This window comes from Callorhinus ursinus, unplaced genomic scaffold, assembly GCF_003265705.2.
Source record: "Callorhinus ursinus isolate GAN/ISIS: 27379988/994484 unplaced genomic scaffold, GSC_fseal_2.0 scaffold49, whole genome shotgun sequence".
NCBI classification, from domain to species: domain Eukaryota; kingdom Metazoa; phylum Chordata; class Mammalia; order Carnivora; family Otariidae; genus Callorhinus; species Callorhinus ursinus.
In genome coordinates, this window is record NW_027397111.1 from 5519030 (window position 1) to 5536779 (window position 17750).

General features: G+C 34.7%; 1 protein-coding gene across 2 annotated transcripts in view; it reads right to left on the reverse strand.

Annotated features, from left to right (window-relative positions):
- The window catches only part of USP47 (ubiquitin specific peptidase 47), a 109898-nt gene that overhangs the window by 16043 nt on the left and 76105 nt on the right, over positions 1-17750 (reverse strand). For both annotated transcript variants that reach the window (XM_073882912.1, XM_025894076.2), the window contains 11 exons: positions 17480-17575; positions 17252-17404; positions 14675-14842; positions 12634-12765; positions 11911-11987; positions 11312-11367; positions 9109-9221; positions 7841-7945; positions 5155-5362; positions 3139-3254; positions 1005-1124 (listed from right to left, as the gene is read on the reverse strand). In XM_073882912.1, the coding sequence (XP_073739013.1) occupies positions 1005-1124; positions 3139-3254; positions 5155-5362; positions 7841-7945; positions 9109-9221; positions 11312-11367; positions 11911-11987; positions 12634-12765; positions 14675-14842; positions 17252-17404; positions 17480-17575 (1344 nt within the window). The remainder of the gene's footprint in view (positions 1-1004; positions 1125-3138; positions 3255-5154; positions 5363-7840; positions 7946-9108; positions 9222-11311; positions 11368-11910; positions 11988-12633; positions 12766-14674; positions 14843-17251; positions 17405-17479; positions 17576-17750) is intronic.

Here is a 17750-nt window from a genome sequence, read left to right on the forward strand (position 1 = left end):
CTGTTCAATAAATGTTACAATCAGGACTATTAGCTGACCATTTAAAGAAAAAAATAAAGTGTGATCCCTCCCACTTTTCACCCTACAATGGCATTAGGATGCATTAGAGATTTTAATGACACACACAGAAGCACTGTGCAAAAGTATCCAAAGAAAACAAAGGTGATAATGATGTAATGTATGGTGATTAACATAACAATAAAAACTTAAAAAAAAAGAAAAGAAAAAAAGTTGCATATAGAAAAAAAAACAGAGGTGAATAAAAATTACACATTGGGATTAATATGACAACACCAAAAAAGGTTAAATGAGATAAAAGACTCGAGACCGCATTAAGATGAATGAGATTGGAAAAGGCAATAAATAAAACATGGCAAACAAAAATTTTGGATACAATTTATCTAGAGTAAACTGATGGCATTAGGAATAAACACACAGGAAAAATGATAAATGATAGAACACATAATGGTATCAAGAGGTGACACAAACAGATCAATGTGAACTTTCTCTTTTCTATCAGAGATAAATAAGTAGAGAAAGGGAATAATGTTGGGTGAACCCAAAATGACAACCTTCTCTAGAGTAGGCATGTCTCTGACTTTCACCATGAAGTCCTGCTTTATGGGAGAAGCTCAATAATGAATGTAACATAATTCACAGAATTATAATTCAAGAATTCAGAGGACATGACTGTTGTGGATAGAAACAGTCATAAGGCTTCACCAAAGAGTCAGGACTAATCTGGGGCTTGAAAAATAAATATAGGGAGAGGGGGAAGAACACTGCAGGTGAACAAGACATAGAGGAGGACCAGCAGGACTGGTCCTGCTGAAAGAAGCCTGATATGACCAATTACAAAGGATGGTAATTACTGAGAGGATGGGAGAATTCACAAGGGAAATTAAAGACAAATGGTGGAGAGCTCTAGAGGCCAGCCTTAAAATATAAAACTTTATTTACTATAACCAGCATAGAAAATAGTAATGAACAACTAAAAGACGTACCTTGTTACTTCTAAAAAACCCTTCAGCTTTCAGGGTCTTACTGGGCACAGTGAGAAGGCGGAGGTCATTGTAGCAGCGTTCCAGCACTATCCGCATTGTTTCAGCAGGTAAGTGGATGGCCTGTAACGGAAATGATTTGATAAAAAAAGGACTCGCAAGGATAATTCTTCTTGACTTGGAAATGTGGACAATGAGACACTGCTGAGTTCTTAAAAAGAGCAGAAAGAAAATTCAGAGAAAATAATTTTTGTAGAGGTTTACAAAATTTTTAGGATCTGTGGAAAAATTTTAGTCTTATCCATTAATTATGTTCTAAATTAGGTGAACAAAGTATCACTTAACAAATGTATGCTCTGAAACTACTTTTAAGGTAACGATTTTTTACTAAAACTTCTATTCCTCTCATACTTGCAAAGTAAATGAGGTGATCTGGTTTCAATGAAACAGAATAACTGACTCTTTGAGAGTGGGTGTCAAACCAATACCTGTTTAACTTCTGAACTTTTGATGGGTTATTTTGTATTCTGTGAATAGTTGTTAATACTTTTCTAAATCATTCTTCTGTGTAAAATGATATTAATTATAAGTAAAATTTAAAGTTATTCTAAAATTACACATCCTTAATTTGAGGTGTCATTATAGGAATTTCACAAGAAATGAACAAAGAAATCTGCGTTTTAAAAAACATGATTTGTTTTCAATACAACTAATGATAACTAATTCTTAGGCAGTCTAGTTATACTTCAACCACCGCATTTCTTAGCAAAATATTTTGTAACTGCCTTTATTCTCTACACACGTATTTTTCCCCAACAAAATTACTAGCTTTTTCAGGGAAAGGAACATCACGTGTTTCTTTTGTATTCTACCTCAGGGCTCATACTCTAGATTAAACTGTAATACAGAGCAAGTACACTAATGTAGTCCTTTTATGAGCAATTTAATTGTAAAATGTAACTCCAAAACGTGATTTGTCTCCTCCAATTATTACTCAGGCAGAAGTGTTAGAAGTTGTTGCTTTGTTAATGTAGGAAGAATTAAAACCCAACTTTTATGTAATAACAATTTTTCCCCCCCAAACAAAGCATTTATTTGTTCCATTAACATTCACAACAACCCTGTTAAAGTAGGCATTAAAAGACCCCAGATGAGATAAAAGGCAATACTGCCATAAGATGAATGATTGAAAAGTAGATCAACTTCTTGCTTTGCTATTACTGAACAATTTCCACTACACCAAGGCATCTGAACCTAGGGCTTAAGAACCCTGAACAATTTTACCTATGTTTGTGTGCTCAATGTTCTACAGAGTACAGTATAACAGTTTTATTTGGAGTGGACTAGCTTTTTGTCCAAGGAAATTTGAATGTTTTCATCATACTTTTCCAGCTCGAAAATTCTGAATGAGTTTGTTCTTTATCACTAACTCACCGAATGTGGTCAACATTTAATTCATCACCTTCCTTGTCAAATCTGCTCCCCCACCCTACTCTTCTATTTCTATCACTAGATCACTACACCTTTGTGGTTACCCAAGTTTGCAACTCCTCAGGTCATCTGGGCTCCTTCCTGCCTTACTCCAACCAGTCACAAGTCTAGCAGATTCTATTTATAGAATCATTCTAACAATCTACACCTTCTCTCATTTCTGGTCCATTGCCTTCACCTGTGTTATTTCAACAGCCTCCTCATCTACGTTCCTGTCTCCCCCTCCATCCGTGTGGAACACTAGTCTAGTGTCACCAGAGCTACAGCACAGCTCTCAACATGCCATGGCTGTTCTTAGGAAAACAAACAAATATCCTACTTCCTATTGCCTACATCAAGTAGAGCTCATCCTTTTGTGTTTACTACTTAAAGACCCTCCACGAAATGAACTACCTTCTATTTCTGGGCAGGTACTTGCCAGAGATCCAGCCAGACACATGTGCCGTTGCTGTGTGCACTCGCCTCACCCTTCCTGACCTCCACACTTTGGTCAATTGGTGTCTTCCACTCAAGGTGTCCTCCTCTTCTGAATATACTTGCCTCCCGCCAGGAAATATTCACTCCTATACCTTACTCGTAACTATCACATAATGCTTTATACAGAGCAGACACTCAAAAATACTCACTGACCAATTTTAAAACTTACCTTTGAAATAAGTTGTTTGAACTCTGTGACTGTTTGATTTAAGTAAGCACGAACTGTGACAGGAGCAGCTACAGATTCTGCCTTAAGATCAACAACGTGAACTTTCACCATCACTTCTGTCCCATTTGAAAAACATAAATACATAACTGGAGGTTATTTTTAAGAATATATTTCACACGAGCACTGCACTTCTCATGTGTTTCCAATAGGTGGCAAAGATAACATTTTTCTAACTATTAAGATGGTAAACATACAATGTTATACATGTATATGATACAAGTTATAACTTCTCTTTCACAATTTATCACATTACAAACAGCTACAAAGAAATGGAAATTCTTTGGAGTGGAAGAATGGAAATGGAAATGGAAATGGAAAAAGTTCTTGTACATCTCTTTAAAACAATGACAAGTCAAACTATGATTTTTTAAAAATACATGCTTTGTTTCCTTAGAAAACATAACACACTGTCAAATTTATCAAGCATGTTAAAAATATCCAAAGTTCCAAAATACAGACCCAAACCACAACACTAAATAAATATAAATAACTAGAGAATGCAAAGCAAATTCTAAAGGGGACATAGCAGCCCTACTTCACTTTATCACTCAAGACCTTGTTCATAACCAAACGCTTCCTCTCTTCAAAATATTCTCTACATCCTACAGAAAATTCTACTGCTTTGGTTTACATGGTTTTTTTTTTTCCACTTAAATTCTTCATATTACAATTTAACCCTATGTCCTCCTCTTCTGTTTTCAGATTATATATAACTAAACTTTTAGTCACTAGAAAAGCAAATTAGAACACTACTGTTAGTTATTCTCTGCCCTGTTTTAATTTCTTTTATGAAGCATACATAAATCCTCAGTTTTTGCCCTAAGTTGCTAATCTAAATCTGACAAAATATTCTGCTAAAATCTTCATTATTAATGAACAAAGAGTACTTTATCTGTAAGTTTTACAATCCACACTCACATTTAGAGTTCTCTTGTTAAAAAGTGGTTTTATTCTTGACTCATGTTATACTTTAATCATAATTTTTGCTATCTAGCCCAAAAATAATCTGCAAGGAAATGCTCCAAAGGAACTCTTTACAAACAGAGCAGAGTCTGACTGATGGAGCCCTTTAAAGAATGCCATACTTAATCTACTTTGAAAAGAGGAGCCTTGATTAAAAATAAATAAATAAAAAGAGAGGCATATAGGATCCACAGAGGAAAAGAATTTGGAAGAGTAGAAGAAGATTTTATAAGTTAAATTTCTAGGAATAAAAGTAGAAAACATAAGTCTGAATTCCGATTAACAATCGATGCAAGGGATTTAGGGTCACAACAACAGTAAGAATTCTCCAAGATTATTTAAACATTTTGACTGTCCCCTATTTGTTACAGTTTACATATAGTGATTACTAGAAGACTTTGGACATTAACTGTCTTTAGGGACCACCCTGGGTACAGGTGGGGCATGGTATTTTGCTTTCCAGATCAGTCTCAAAGAAAGAAAGAAACTCCCAAGATACTGAGAAATGTGATGGATTTATTGAAAACAGAAAAAGCTAAAGTCCCTGGGATCTGTAAAAATGGAGAGGATGAAGAAAAATAAAGTGTTGGCAGTGACAGCTTATGAAACCACCTCTTCAAGGAGACTCTGAAAAATACACTCTACTTCTGAGACTTTATGGGAATATATTTTTTTTGGACCAGGGTCTCCTCTCTAAGTAGAGGGAGTAGGGAACAGGAGGAGAGAAAGGAGGATGATTCAGTACTGAAAGAGAAAAATCCCACTGAAAACTACAAGCTAAAAAAACCTATTTTTTTTTAAATTTTGTGTATAGCTCTTTGAAAGGAATCTAGAATTTAATCACAAGCTTGTTGCTGACTACTTCTTAACCTATCAAAACTATGCTGCATCTTGAGAATAAAAATTTAAAATTAAATTAATTTCTATTAACAAAAAACCTTCTCATGGAAATTTTAAGTTCAGTACAACTCAAAATACCATAAAATTCTTTACCTCCAGGTTTATAAGACTGGAAAACTTGATCAGGCTTTCTCGTCTCCAACAGCAGATCAAACATATATGTTGACTTGACTCCTCCTAGTAGAAGTCCCATTGGTGTATCTTCTTCTCCTTCATACGATCGTTCAAGATAATCATGAAACTCGTCGTATTTAACAAGGCGACAGCAATCCATGGGTATGACTTCTTCTAAATCCATCATCTAAACAAAAATGACGCCCAAGAAAAAAGAAAAAAATATATGTGGTATTTTAGTCTGATGTGTAATTGCACTACCAATATGTCCTAACAATAAAATCCATATATTTATGATTTACATCAGAGCTCAAAGACATCAAAGTTAAAGGCACAACTTCAATGCTACTTTTAAATAACCATTATTTCATTATCCCCAAATCATACAACTTATGCACCAACAAATTTTAAAGACAATTCTGCTTTTAAAAAAAGTTAACACTCTAAACTTTAGATGGACTCAAAGTCAATGTATTATAAGCTGTGCTCTATAATCACTAAGTTGGAACACCAGGGAGAACGACCAATGAGAAGATGTGGCTTCTGTTTATGAATTCAGTCTGGAGAAGAACTGGTGACTCACAAGTGCAGAGGACAGCATGCCTCGCAGAGTCACCACAGAGACCACAGCTTCTGTGTCCCCCATGCGCCACCCTGCAGCTAGCTCCCTTCCCAGATGAGCCTCCAGAGTACCTATAGCTCAGGGCACAGGAATTTCTGTCATAAATTTCCCTCTAGCTCATGTCACTGGTAGATGGCATACTCTGGATGCAACATCTCTTAAGTGAAAAATGAACTGCCTGGAGACACACAGGATTACTTCAAAGTATTTCATACTTATTTAAAGTTTGTGATTATGACTTTCAAGAAAAACAGTAAACCTGACCTCTACTCACCCCCCAGCTCTCCCCAAAGACAGAGCTTTCTTTCTGGTACATAAGACTGATTTATTTCTCTCTTCTCCTTGTCTGATTCTTTATATTTATGAACTTTTACTTTCTATTTTTAAGACTTTTTTTTCCTTCCTGCATTAAAAACTGATGGAATATAAACTACCATTACTGCTATCACTAATTGTAAAACTATTTAGGTAAGATGTTTTCTCCATTTTAGTCTCATTTGGTTTCACTATTGTTTGCAAAGATGATGCTTGGAGTCCACCACTGTGTTTAAAGGATTTTTACTTTTAGTGAGGTAAATCCAGAATCATCCATCCATTTTACTGTTTGGTCATTCATTTACTCATCCACATACCCATCCAAATTTGATTCTCTTGCATACCAGGTAAAAGTACAGGAAATGCGATTATGAGCCACACCAAAACACTCTTTGCCTTTGTAAGTACTTACGGTGTAGTGAGGACCAGTGGCATTAATTAGAATAGTCACACAATCAAATATGGATCACACTTTGAGAAACAATGTCAGCCATTTTTAGTTCTCTCAGTGGGTCTATATAAAAATTATAAATGAAATGACGTAGTATGCAATTTTTTCTCTAATGACTTTAATTTCAGTTCAATGATATTAATATTTACATGGAAAGGGCAAAAAATATTTTTGTCAAGTGTTACAGATGACATTTAGAACAATCTGATTAAAGAATGCTTCCCTTTCAATTTGCCTTTCAAAGCCCACTAATAACTTTCCATTATTCTCAGAATTGCAAACTTCTACTCATAAAGTCTCTTATTTTATGCTACTCTAGTCTCTCTTTTTTAAGATTTTATTTATTTGACAGAGAGACAGCGAGAGAGGGAACACAAGCAGGGGGAGTGGGAGAGGGTTTAAAAGCAGGCTTCCCTCGGAGCAGGGAGCCTGATGTGGGGCTCGATCCCAGGACCCTGGGATCATGACCTGAGCCGAAGGCAGACACTTAATGACTGAGCCACCCAGGTGCCCCTATACTACTCTATTCTCATTCAAGACAATCTGAACACAATGTCCCTTTTTTCAGTTTTCTGATCATGCCAGCCATGTCTTCATCTCAGTTTTTATATATGTTGTCATCTCTACTAAAATATTCTCCCCCAACTTTCTGCATAGCTGTCTCCTTCTCATGGTTAACATCTCAGGAGAAATAATCTCAACATATTACTGATTTACTTTATAGCATCTAAACAATAACATATTTGCAAATTGTGGAAGGCTCTCAATACATTATCTGCTAAATGAACGAAAAGAACAAATAAATATTTTTGTTTCTAATTCTTTTTTTTTTTAAAGATTTTATTTATTCATTTTGACAGACAGAGACAGCGAGAGAGGGAACACAAGCAGGGGGAGTGGGAAAGGGTTTAAAAGCAGGCTTCCCTCGGAGCAGGGTGCCCGATGCAGGGCTCGATCCCAGGATCCTGGGATCATGACCTGAGCCGAAGGCAGACGCTTAATGACTGAGCCACCCAGGCGCCCCTTTTGTTTCTAATTCTAATTCTTGTTCTACAAAACCGAACTGGCTTTCAGAATGAGCAATTTCTCAAACGCAACTGAGTGTGTTCCATAGGAGAGGTGTAAACTACACCCTTGAGAGAGACAGATGCTGTAAATGGGCTATCAATATGACTGCAGGTGCTTGTATTACTACTGACTCTAATCATAATTTTGAAAGAGATGTTAATACTGTTACCTGAGATATTGATACTGTCCAACAGTGCAATTAAACGTACCTTATAAGCCATTTCTACTGCTTCCTTTAATGTCTTATCCTTATGAACCTCCAATTTATTTTCCATCATTACTTGTTTCACAGGATGCAAACAGAATAATTTTATCTAGAAAATGTAAAATATCATCATCACCTCAGGTCATGAATCAAAACATAATTCTTTTGTAGACAGCATTTTTTTCCTAAGAGTCAAAATATTGCAATTTTTATAAGATTTATTTTAGAGAGAGTCAGAGAGCGAGAGAGTGAGAACATAAGCAGGAGAAAGAGAGAGCGAGCAGGGGAGGGGCAGAGGGACAGAGAGCATCTCCAGCAGACTCCCAGTTCAGACCCCGACATGGAGCTCGATCCCACGACCCTGAATCAGAACCTGAGCCGAAATCAAGAGTCGGCTCAACAGACTGAGCCACCCAGGCACCACAAAATATTGTAAATTTTTTTTAAAGATTTTATTTATTTATTTGAGAGGGAGCGAGAGAGAAGCAGAGAGAGAGAAGGAGCAGGAGGAGGGGCAGAGGGAGAGGGAGAAGCAGACACCCCACTGAGCAGGGAGCCTGATATGGGGCTCGATCCTGGAACTCTGGGATCATGACCTAAGCCAAAGGCAGACGCTTAACTGATTGAGCCACCCAGGTGCCCCAAATATTGTAATTTTTTAAAAAAACATAACTGAGATCATTCTCTCCCGTGTCTATTTTTCTCAGTAATTGATAGTGACTATGTCTCATAAAAAAGAATTCAAAAATATTAATTTTAACAACTGTACATTTCTTGATAAGCACGTATCACAATTTAAATAATCATTCTCCTTCTGATATACATTCAGGTTGTTTCAAATTTTTTTCTAGTTTGGAAAATACCATGAATGTCCTTGTGATCAAAATTTTAACAGCATGTGTGGTTTATCTCATTAGGGATTTCCTTAAGAGAATTATATAAAAATACATAAATTTGCTTAAGGCTCTTGATAAATTCTACTCAATTTCTATGCAATAAGGTCTTACCAGTTTATTATTCTTGTAGCAGAATGTGACAATGTTCTTATCACTGTAACCTTACCAGCACTGAGTATTATCACTATATGTTAGTGTTTTTTAATGCATAAAATAAAAACTCTATCTTCCCTCAGTAATACAGTTGGCTACATTGCTTAATGATCATGATAGCATAACTGTCGACAGAATCAACCCAATGAGTATGTTATGAGAACTGCAGTCAAGCAAACTTCAATAGCATTTTTTAATAAAAAGTACAATTATGAAATCTAACCTTGCATGTGTTGCGCTCAATTTCTCGTTGCCTTTTTTCTTGTTCTTCCAATTCTCTTTCTCTCTGTACCAAGTTTTTAATATGTTCTGGATATTCATCTACTTCTAGAAATTCTATTGTAATAAAAACAGGGTAAGACAGAGTCATTGGAAATTGATCTTCCTTTACTTAATTTTGTTCCATTATGTGCCCATAGTATATACTTCTACAACAGCTCTCGTCAAAACATATCTCAATTACATCACTCTCTCAACTTGGAACATCAACTTCTTCCAGACAAGGGTGAAGAGGCAGTTGATAATGGCATATGGTTAGGCCATATTTTAAAAAGCCATATATTTAATCCATAATATCTCTTGGCTCCAGGAAAACTCTAGTATGTAGATTAGGACTTCTAGAATTAAAAAGCCTCTCTGAAACTTGGAAATAAAATCATTTCTGATTTCAAACTGTGTTATCACCATCAAACCATGTGACCCAGGGCAAGTTTACTTGTCCAGGCCTCAATTTCTTCAGCTTATTAGCAGCGCTCCCCTACAGAGTAATTACCCGGGATATAATAAAATGTAATAAATGCTGTTGGTGCTACTACTTATTATTACTCACTAATACACTCATCTTTGTTCTCAAAGCAATCTTTTAGCTACCTTCTATTTACAGAATTTTATATGTAACTCAAAGTATTAAAAGTGACAGTATGAAATTATGACACTATTTAGTAAACCAATGATTAGCAGGCATTAAATAGGGAGAACAACTTATATATACATAAAAATCACATCCCTGTGGAAGGTCAAAATCCACTATTTCTAGAAATGAGCTCTAATTGCAAAAATATTCCGTATCATACACAGAGCGCCCTCTGGTGCTTCATCACAAAACTACAGTTTAGGGACTAGATAAAGGAAAACTGAGTTATTGCCCTAATGGAAACATCTGGAATGCTGGGTGCCACAGAAGATACGTGAACTACAAACCTGGCTCTGCCTCCAGGAAGCTATGACCTTGGACAAGTTAATCTTTGGGGTATCGTTCCTTTATCTGTAAAGTCAGAATGACTACTCTGAAATCTCTGTTCTGAAATGACTTCTTGTTACAACTTCCTTTCACTCCCATTAATTCTATAGTAAATTATTGAACAGCCACTATATGACAGACTCTGGACTCTGGATTATCAAAGGTAAAGTTTTAAGCCTTGTACCAACTGAATTCACAATATGAGGGTTTCCAAAAATGTAAACAAAAACATATTACACTATCCAAAACAGATTTTACAGTATGGTAGTTGCTAAACAAAGGAAGTATGTTGAAATCAAGGACAATTATAACAATTACGAAAAGAATGTGAGCAACATATCAGTTGTGTATATATCTATAGGTACACTCACACACCCCTAGTTATTTGCAATACTGCTTCAGTCAGAGTCAGCATTAAGAAAAAAGGGGAACTGCAATTTTTTAAATTAATAATAAAAAAGAGAAAAAAAGACAAACTCGCATGCTTTGTATACAGGATTATTTCGGGGGTTCTCAATATAATGAGGATATAATAAAGGATACAAAACTAGAATCATAAAACGTTATTTGCTTTTTAAGCAAATAAGCAAAGATAATTCTAGTTCTTAGAAAAATTTCTGGAGTGGTAAGTCAGAAGTTTACTTCATTTAGGGCCCCTAGTCATAGCATTTAGATACTAAAAATACTCCAAAAACTTATAATAAAAAAAGAAATAATAGCTAAATTTGAATTTTTACTATGTGCTAGACATGACGGTAAATGCTAAAAATATGTTATCTTATTTAACTTTTCATTACAATCCTATAAAATACTGTAATCATCCCCATTTTACAGATGTGGAAAGTAAGATTTAGAAAAGTTAAATCACTTGCTCTAGGCCATCTAGATGGCAAGTGAGGACCGTTACACAGGTCTGGGGGTTATCATTGAATACAATCTCCCTGCAAATAAATATCCAATTTTTTTATGTAGAGTAAATTTTGTCTCTTAGTGTATTAAAAAACATTTCAACTTTTTTCCAAGTGTTTTTACCACTTGGTATTATCTCATAACAGTCTTTATAATTAATTTTTCTAGGAATAAAAAAACTTAAGCATACTATCATTTAAAAGTAGTTATCTGGGTTTGCAAAACTTGCAAAAGATATTAGTACAGATTAAAATCAAATAGCTACATGCTAACATACTTGCATTTCGTCCTGGATCCTTCAGTCTATATATCAGCATATATGCATTTGTGGAGCTAGCAGAAATATAAAAAAGATTAATGTCAACAAAAAGGAAATTGTAAAGGTTCCATTTCCTAGCACCAAATATTTTTTTTAAATCGTAGTTTTTTGTTGTTTCAAACAACTAGAAGACCACATAACTGTTCTTAGGTTCAAACTTAAAGTATTCTAGAAAATAAAAGGAGAATCTACTTTGCTCTTCCCAATGGATTTCTGAGAAGATTCCACATTTCCTCTTGGTAACACAGTTAAGTCTTCAAAAAACCTGTGTCCTAGAACAATTACTAAAGTCAGGAGTCAGCACATTTTTTCTGGGCCATATGTCTGTTGCGGTTACTTACCTGTTGTTAAGGGAAAAGATCAACACACAATACTTAAACAAATGAGTACAGTGGTGTTCTGATAAAGCTTTATTTCCAAAAACTGGAGGCGGGCAGGGTTTGATCCATGGGTTATAGCTTGCTGACCCCTGGGTTAAATCTCTTTAATGGTAAAAAATGTTGAGAAGCTATAATTGATTCTAATTTATAAACAGTACAAATTAGGAAGTTATTTACCTTGCAAAAGCACTTGAGTAATATCCTCTGCTTCCTGAAGATCCACCATGTGTTTTCTTAATGTCCTCTTGGGTTATCTAAAAAGTTGTTACATTATTTACCTTTTTGTAAAATCTATAATACCATTACCTCTATGTCAACAAGCCAGCTGTTTTTTGTTTTTTTTTTAAGATTTTATTTTATTTATTCATGAGAGACAGAGAGAGAGAGAGGCAGAGGCAGAGGGAGAAGCAGGCTCCCCGCTGAGCAGGGAGCCCAATGCAGGACTCGATCCCAGGACCCTGGGATCATGACCTGAGCCGAAGGCAGACGCTTAACCGACTGAGCCACCCACGTGTCCCAAGCTAGCCTGTTTTTAACCTCATAGTTAAATGGGCCATACAATTACCAATTCACAAAATTTAATCAGAGTCAGTGGCTGCTACTGGCCAATCAGTTCTAGTGCTCCTCAACAGGCAGCCTGCATGATGGCTCAGGGAAAGAAAAAAACAAAAAAATTGGGAATCTATCTCTGGAAACACTCAGCAAGCCTTAAACAAAACAAAACAAGTAACAAGGAAAACAAACTAGGAAGTTTACTGAAAGCAAAAACAAAAGACTTAGCATGTGTCTTAAAATGCTTCACTGGACAAACTAAGTCTCCCATTTTTAATAAACTCTGCTGTTGATTAGAAACATCTCTACTCCTGTCTTTGAGAATAATCTTAAACAACCCCTTCTTACCCTGCTGACATGTTGATCATTGAAGCTGTACCACTGTTCATCACTGAATGACTTTATACAAGCATAGTAATGGCCACCAGCAGCACTCCCTGAATGAACCATAACGGAGAAGAGCTCATAGATCAAGGAATTCTAAGGGGAAAAATAAAAGTAACTCAGAGAAGAGGAAAAATAAAAAAGTCCCTTTTTGTATATTTCCTATTCTCTATTAATACAGAATAAAATGTTAGTTGTCCTAGATAGTTATTGTAGGTACACTTTCCTCCAAGATAATTAAAATGGCAAGTCACTACATAGTTTTATATATCACAGTTTTGTTCAGTACATTCCTTCACATTTTAATTATGTTATAACCTCTGGAACTATGCATATCTGAAATACAATGTTATTTATGTAAGAAAATAACAGTCTGAAATTTTAGAAGCAGGTGCTAAACAGAAGACTGTTCTGATATGCAGAGGCAAGAAGTCCCAAAAAACATAGTTGTTTTTATTCAAGTACAATTATTCTATTTCCTTTACAAAAGAGCTGAGGGATATAATGATTTGGAGCATCTTCTAATGTATTTATGTACTATCTATGATACAGTGATCTCCTGATTTGACATCTCTCAAGTATGCAAAGATGGTTCAACATTAGAAAATCAATCTATGTCATACAGGCTAAAGAAGAAAAATTACATGATCCTATCAACTGATTCAGAAAAAGCATGTCATGAAATCCAATACTCATTCATGATAAAAACTCTCAACAAACTAGGAAGAGGGAGACCTCTTCAACTTGATAAAGAACACCTACAAAAAAACCCTAGAACCAACATCATACTTAATGGTGAGAAATAGAATACTTTCCTCCTGAGACTGGGAGCAAGGCAAGAATGTCCTTTCTTACCACTCTTACTCAACCTTGTGTAAGAAGTCCTACTTAGTGTAGTAAGACAAAAAAAAAAAAAAAAAAAATAGTTTATGTAGGAAAACAGGCAGGGAACCGTTTGCCAACCCATGCTTGAATCCAGTGTTCTTTAGACTAAGTTATAATGTATGAATCCAGTGTTCTTTAGACTAAGTTATAATAATGTATATAATAATGTACATTATTGAATATACATTGATGTACATTGTAATGAATAATTACATTGTTCATTACATAGCAATTCATAATCATCTATCTGCCCTGAAACAGGTAATTTTAAAAGGTAAAGGATAATGATGATAGTGATTAGAATAATGGTCTTGGTCTAAAAATTGATTTATGCAAGAGAAACTCCATTCTTAAATACTGTCTAAAAAAACTCTATATTTAATATGACTCTCTGCAAGACTTGAATTACTGATTAGTCTTCAGGCTAGTGACTCATAATTCACACATGCTGAAGCCATTTGATCTACAACTGTCCCCTCAATAAAGCAGATTATATGAATGTGGAAGAAACAGTTTGATAAAATCTTAAAAACTACTGACACAGTGACATAAAAGTTTTTATGACAAAAATTATCAAATCCAGTAGTTGTCAAATTATAATCCTTGGAACTATATCATTTTTTTAAGTGCCTTAAGGGCTTCATGGGAAGGGGAGGGGGAGGCTGAGGGCTCTGGCTTTCCCCTATTTCTAAAAGATTGATTCTATAACTACTTCATAAAGGAGTTCACAGCCAAAATTTTTTAAATCAACAGATCTAGCTGAAAACTTTCATTTTGCTATATGAGAAAACTATGACATAAGATTTAGAGGCCTGGTGTAACTTTAAAGGCAGAAGTGGTTTCCTGACCACTAGGTACCCTTTCCACACCACCACCCAGCTTGGTTACATAGCTACAGCAGTTCAGCCTCCCAGAAATTCACGTTCCTGCCTAAAAGTACCTTTTCCTAAAGTTTAATTATGATCACATATATGCATAAAAACAGCTTTAAAAAAGTTTTTACTTTTCAAAAATTACTTCCCCTAAAGAGAATGTACTGGTCACAATAGCTATAGAATTATACAGCAGCTCGGAGATTATTTTATTCTTTCAACTAAACCCCACAAACTATAAAAGGTACCTTCTCAAGTCCAGGTTTTGAAATCTTTTCAGTTCCACTATTACTTTCAAGGCAGATCCCTTCATCAACACCATCATCATTCGAGAAATCATTGCTCATCTGATCACTGTGACAACTGCCTTCATTTTCTGCCCCGCTGTCAGTGCAACTTTCAGTCTGAGGGGATTTCTTAATAAAACATAATTATCTTACAATTACAAGCTAAATAAAGGGAAAACATACACTCAGTAAAATTTTTTATCTAGTGGTGTTCCGATAAAAGTGTTAACTCTTTCACATAAGTTCAGATATTACTAATAAAAGTATTTATTTTAAATAAATTTATCTTCTTTTAGTGAGTCCTTAAATAAAATTAAACCAGTGTATTTAAAAGTATCTCTATTCATTTCCTTAAAATTCAAATACAATGAATTAGTGATTCAGAATTCTAATTAAACCCCAATTATGTTTGTAGTTGCAAAGTAACAATATAAATTACCATTTCTTTCACCAAAATCTATAAAAGCAGAGAACCTAAGTGCCAAAATGAGCTTTTGTTCTCAAATCCCAAAAGAGTATCATTTCTTTTCTTGAACAAAAAAGTTCAATTTATCATTGTGCTAGGTATTATACACAATTAGAAAGAAAAACAACGTTGTACCTATCCTCAAGAATTTTATATTCTAGTGCACAAGAGGTGGAATTATAACAACAAAAAAATCATACTCTTTCATGCTTTTAAGATTTTTAAATCCCTCTCATGCAAATTTTATTTGAAGGAATCTACTTCTTAGAAATCCCCAACTTCTTGGCCCCTTTTCCTTTAATATTTAATATACATACCTAAAAATGTTTTTATTTAAATAGTTTGAGAATTCTTCTCTAAGATGTAGGCTCTTTTAAGTTGTACAGAAGTTCCTAAATTAACTAATAAGCAATATATAATAATAAGCACCAACATTTGACAAGAACTTTGTTGTAGGGACTGCATCTAAACATACAGTCTTCATCTCTCAAGAAAGTTCAGTTCAAAGTGAAAACCAACTCTAGAACTCTACACTAAGTCCAAAGAGGTCATTCCTGACATTCCTTTAGGCTGGAACATCTCTTCTCCCAACAAATGGACCTAGAACTTCCTAAAAGTTCCTGTCAAATTATATCTAGGTTTTCTTTATTTGTAAAAGATCTCCTTTTACAAGAAATATATTAGGTATATACAGAAAACCAATCCAATACTGACTGATCTCTGTTTGTGTAGGACCCTTGTAAAGACTATGTCTACTTTGTTTTGTTTTGTTTTTTTTAAAGATTTTATTTATTTGAGAGCGAGAGAGAGCATGAGCTGGGGGAGAGGCAGATGGAGCGGGAGAGACAGACTCCTCACTGAGCAGCGACCCAATGTGGCATTCAATCCCAGGACCCTGGGATCACGACCTGAGCCGAAGACAGATGCTTAACTGACTAAGCCACCCAGGCACCCCCGGAAATACTATTTTAAATTAAACCTTTTAAAATGTAACCTGGTCATAGGTACCATTCCATGAACATCTACTTTATCAAAACGCTTTTTATAAAAGCCATAAAAAGCAATTATTGTCCTTACTGAACAGAGAAAGTAAGGCTCAGAAAAGCTGCTCTTCTATACCACATTCTCTCTTAATACTTAAGAGCACTAACTAAAACCTAATGTTTAAAATCATTTTTGAGCTTTTGAGAAAAGGCATTTTTATAACTACAGTGATGAGTTCCAATCAGAAAAAAGTGATTCATGGTAGTTTTGAAAAAAATAAAGATCACTCTCTAATAACTATGTCCAGTGATTATAAATAACCCCTATAATGAAATCAGAAGTTTCCAAAAGAAAAGAGTGGGACATTAAGAATTTCCTACTGAATCAAGGTTAGGAGAACCAGAGAACTTGGAGGGGGGTCAATGAGTGGAAAAAAATGATAAGCATTACTGGTGTCCTTCAAAGTCCCATTCTCAAACTATTTAAATAAAGTTTTAACTAAAAAACTAATTTAAAAAGGGAAAACAGATAAAATGCCTTTATTTTCTAGCTTTCTAGCCTAGTCTATTTTAGAGGTGCTAAATTTTAACGGAGAATAATCCAGAAACCTTAATCCTTGAAAAAGAGACTAAGACAAATACAAAAAATTAAGGCCATACTACCCGATTTGCTCATTTTTTCACTTAACATATTTGTTCTGTGTTTACTATGTACCAGAAACACAATGCAGCCCACCTCTAGATTGGTTTGTTTTGCTAAGAAAGTTATGAAACATAAGATTATTGCTCAAAGAAATAATTCCAGAGTTTGAGATTCTTTTTGTTTTTTTCAAAGAATATCATAAGTTATTCTGATCAAAAAAGAATATCTGAGATATAATTTACAGTGGACAAAAAAAGCTTATACAAATCTAGATCTTTTAATAGAACTTGACATTACAAAATATGGGAAGAAAGCAATACCTTCTATCACAAAGACAGTCTAAACACCACCAGTGTTGTTACCCCAAATAGCTCTCTTAAACACATGACCAACTAAAATGAATTGACTAGTATCTTTTAAAAAAAATATATGAATAAATATTTTACCTCATCTTCAACATCAATAAATGTACTCATATCTAGCTCTTCAGGAAATGTCATCCGGTCATTCAATTTAATCCTATGCATTGTTGTATAATCAAAATCAAACCTTTTCAACTGTAAGGTCAGCAGATAAGGGAAATGCAAAAACCGAAGACCCTAAAAAGAAAGGGACCTATTGAATATGGAATATAATCTCAGGTAATTTAGTATTAATTTCTACATGGCATCTACCTTTCGTGCATCACATTTCTTCTTACAACGTTCACAAAAATATTGATTTGGGCCATCCAGGATCTCTGGCTGAATAAATGCATGCAATGCTTCTTCCTAGTAAGAAAAAAAATAATTGTTTTATAATTACTTAAAAATATTATAATGTTAATGACAAAGCCCTGAATATAAAAACTTTGCAATTACCAAAATACTCAGAAGTAGAATGGCTAGAAAATGAGGAACTCAAAATGCAAAAAGAAAAAAAAAATATCAACAGCAATATAATGTC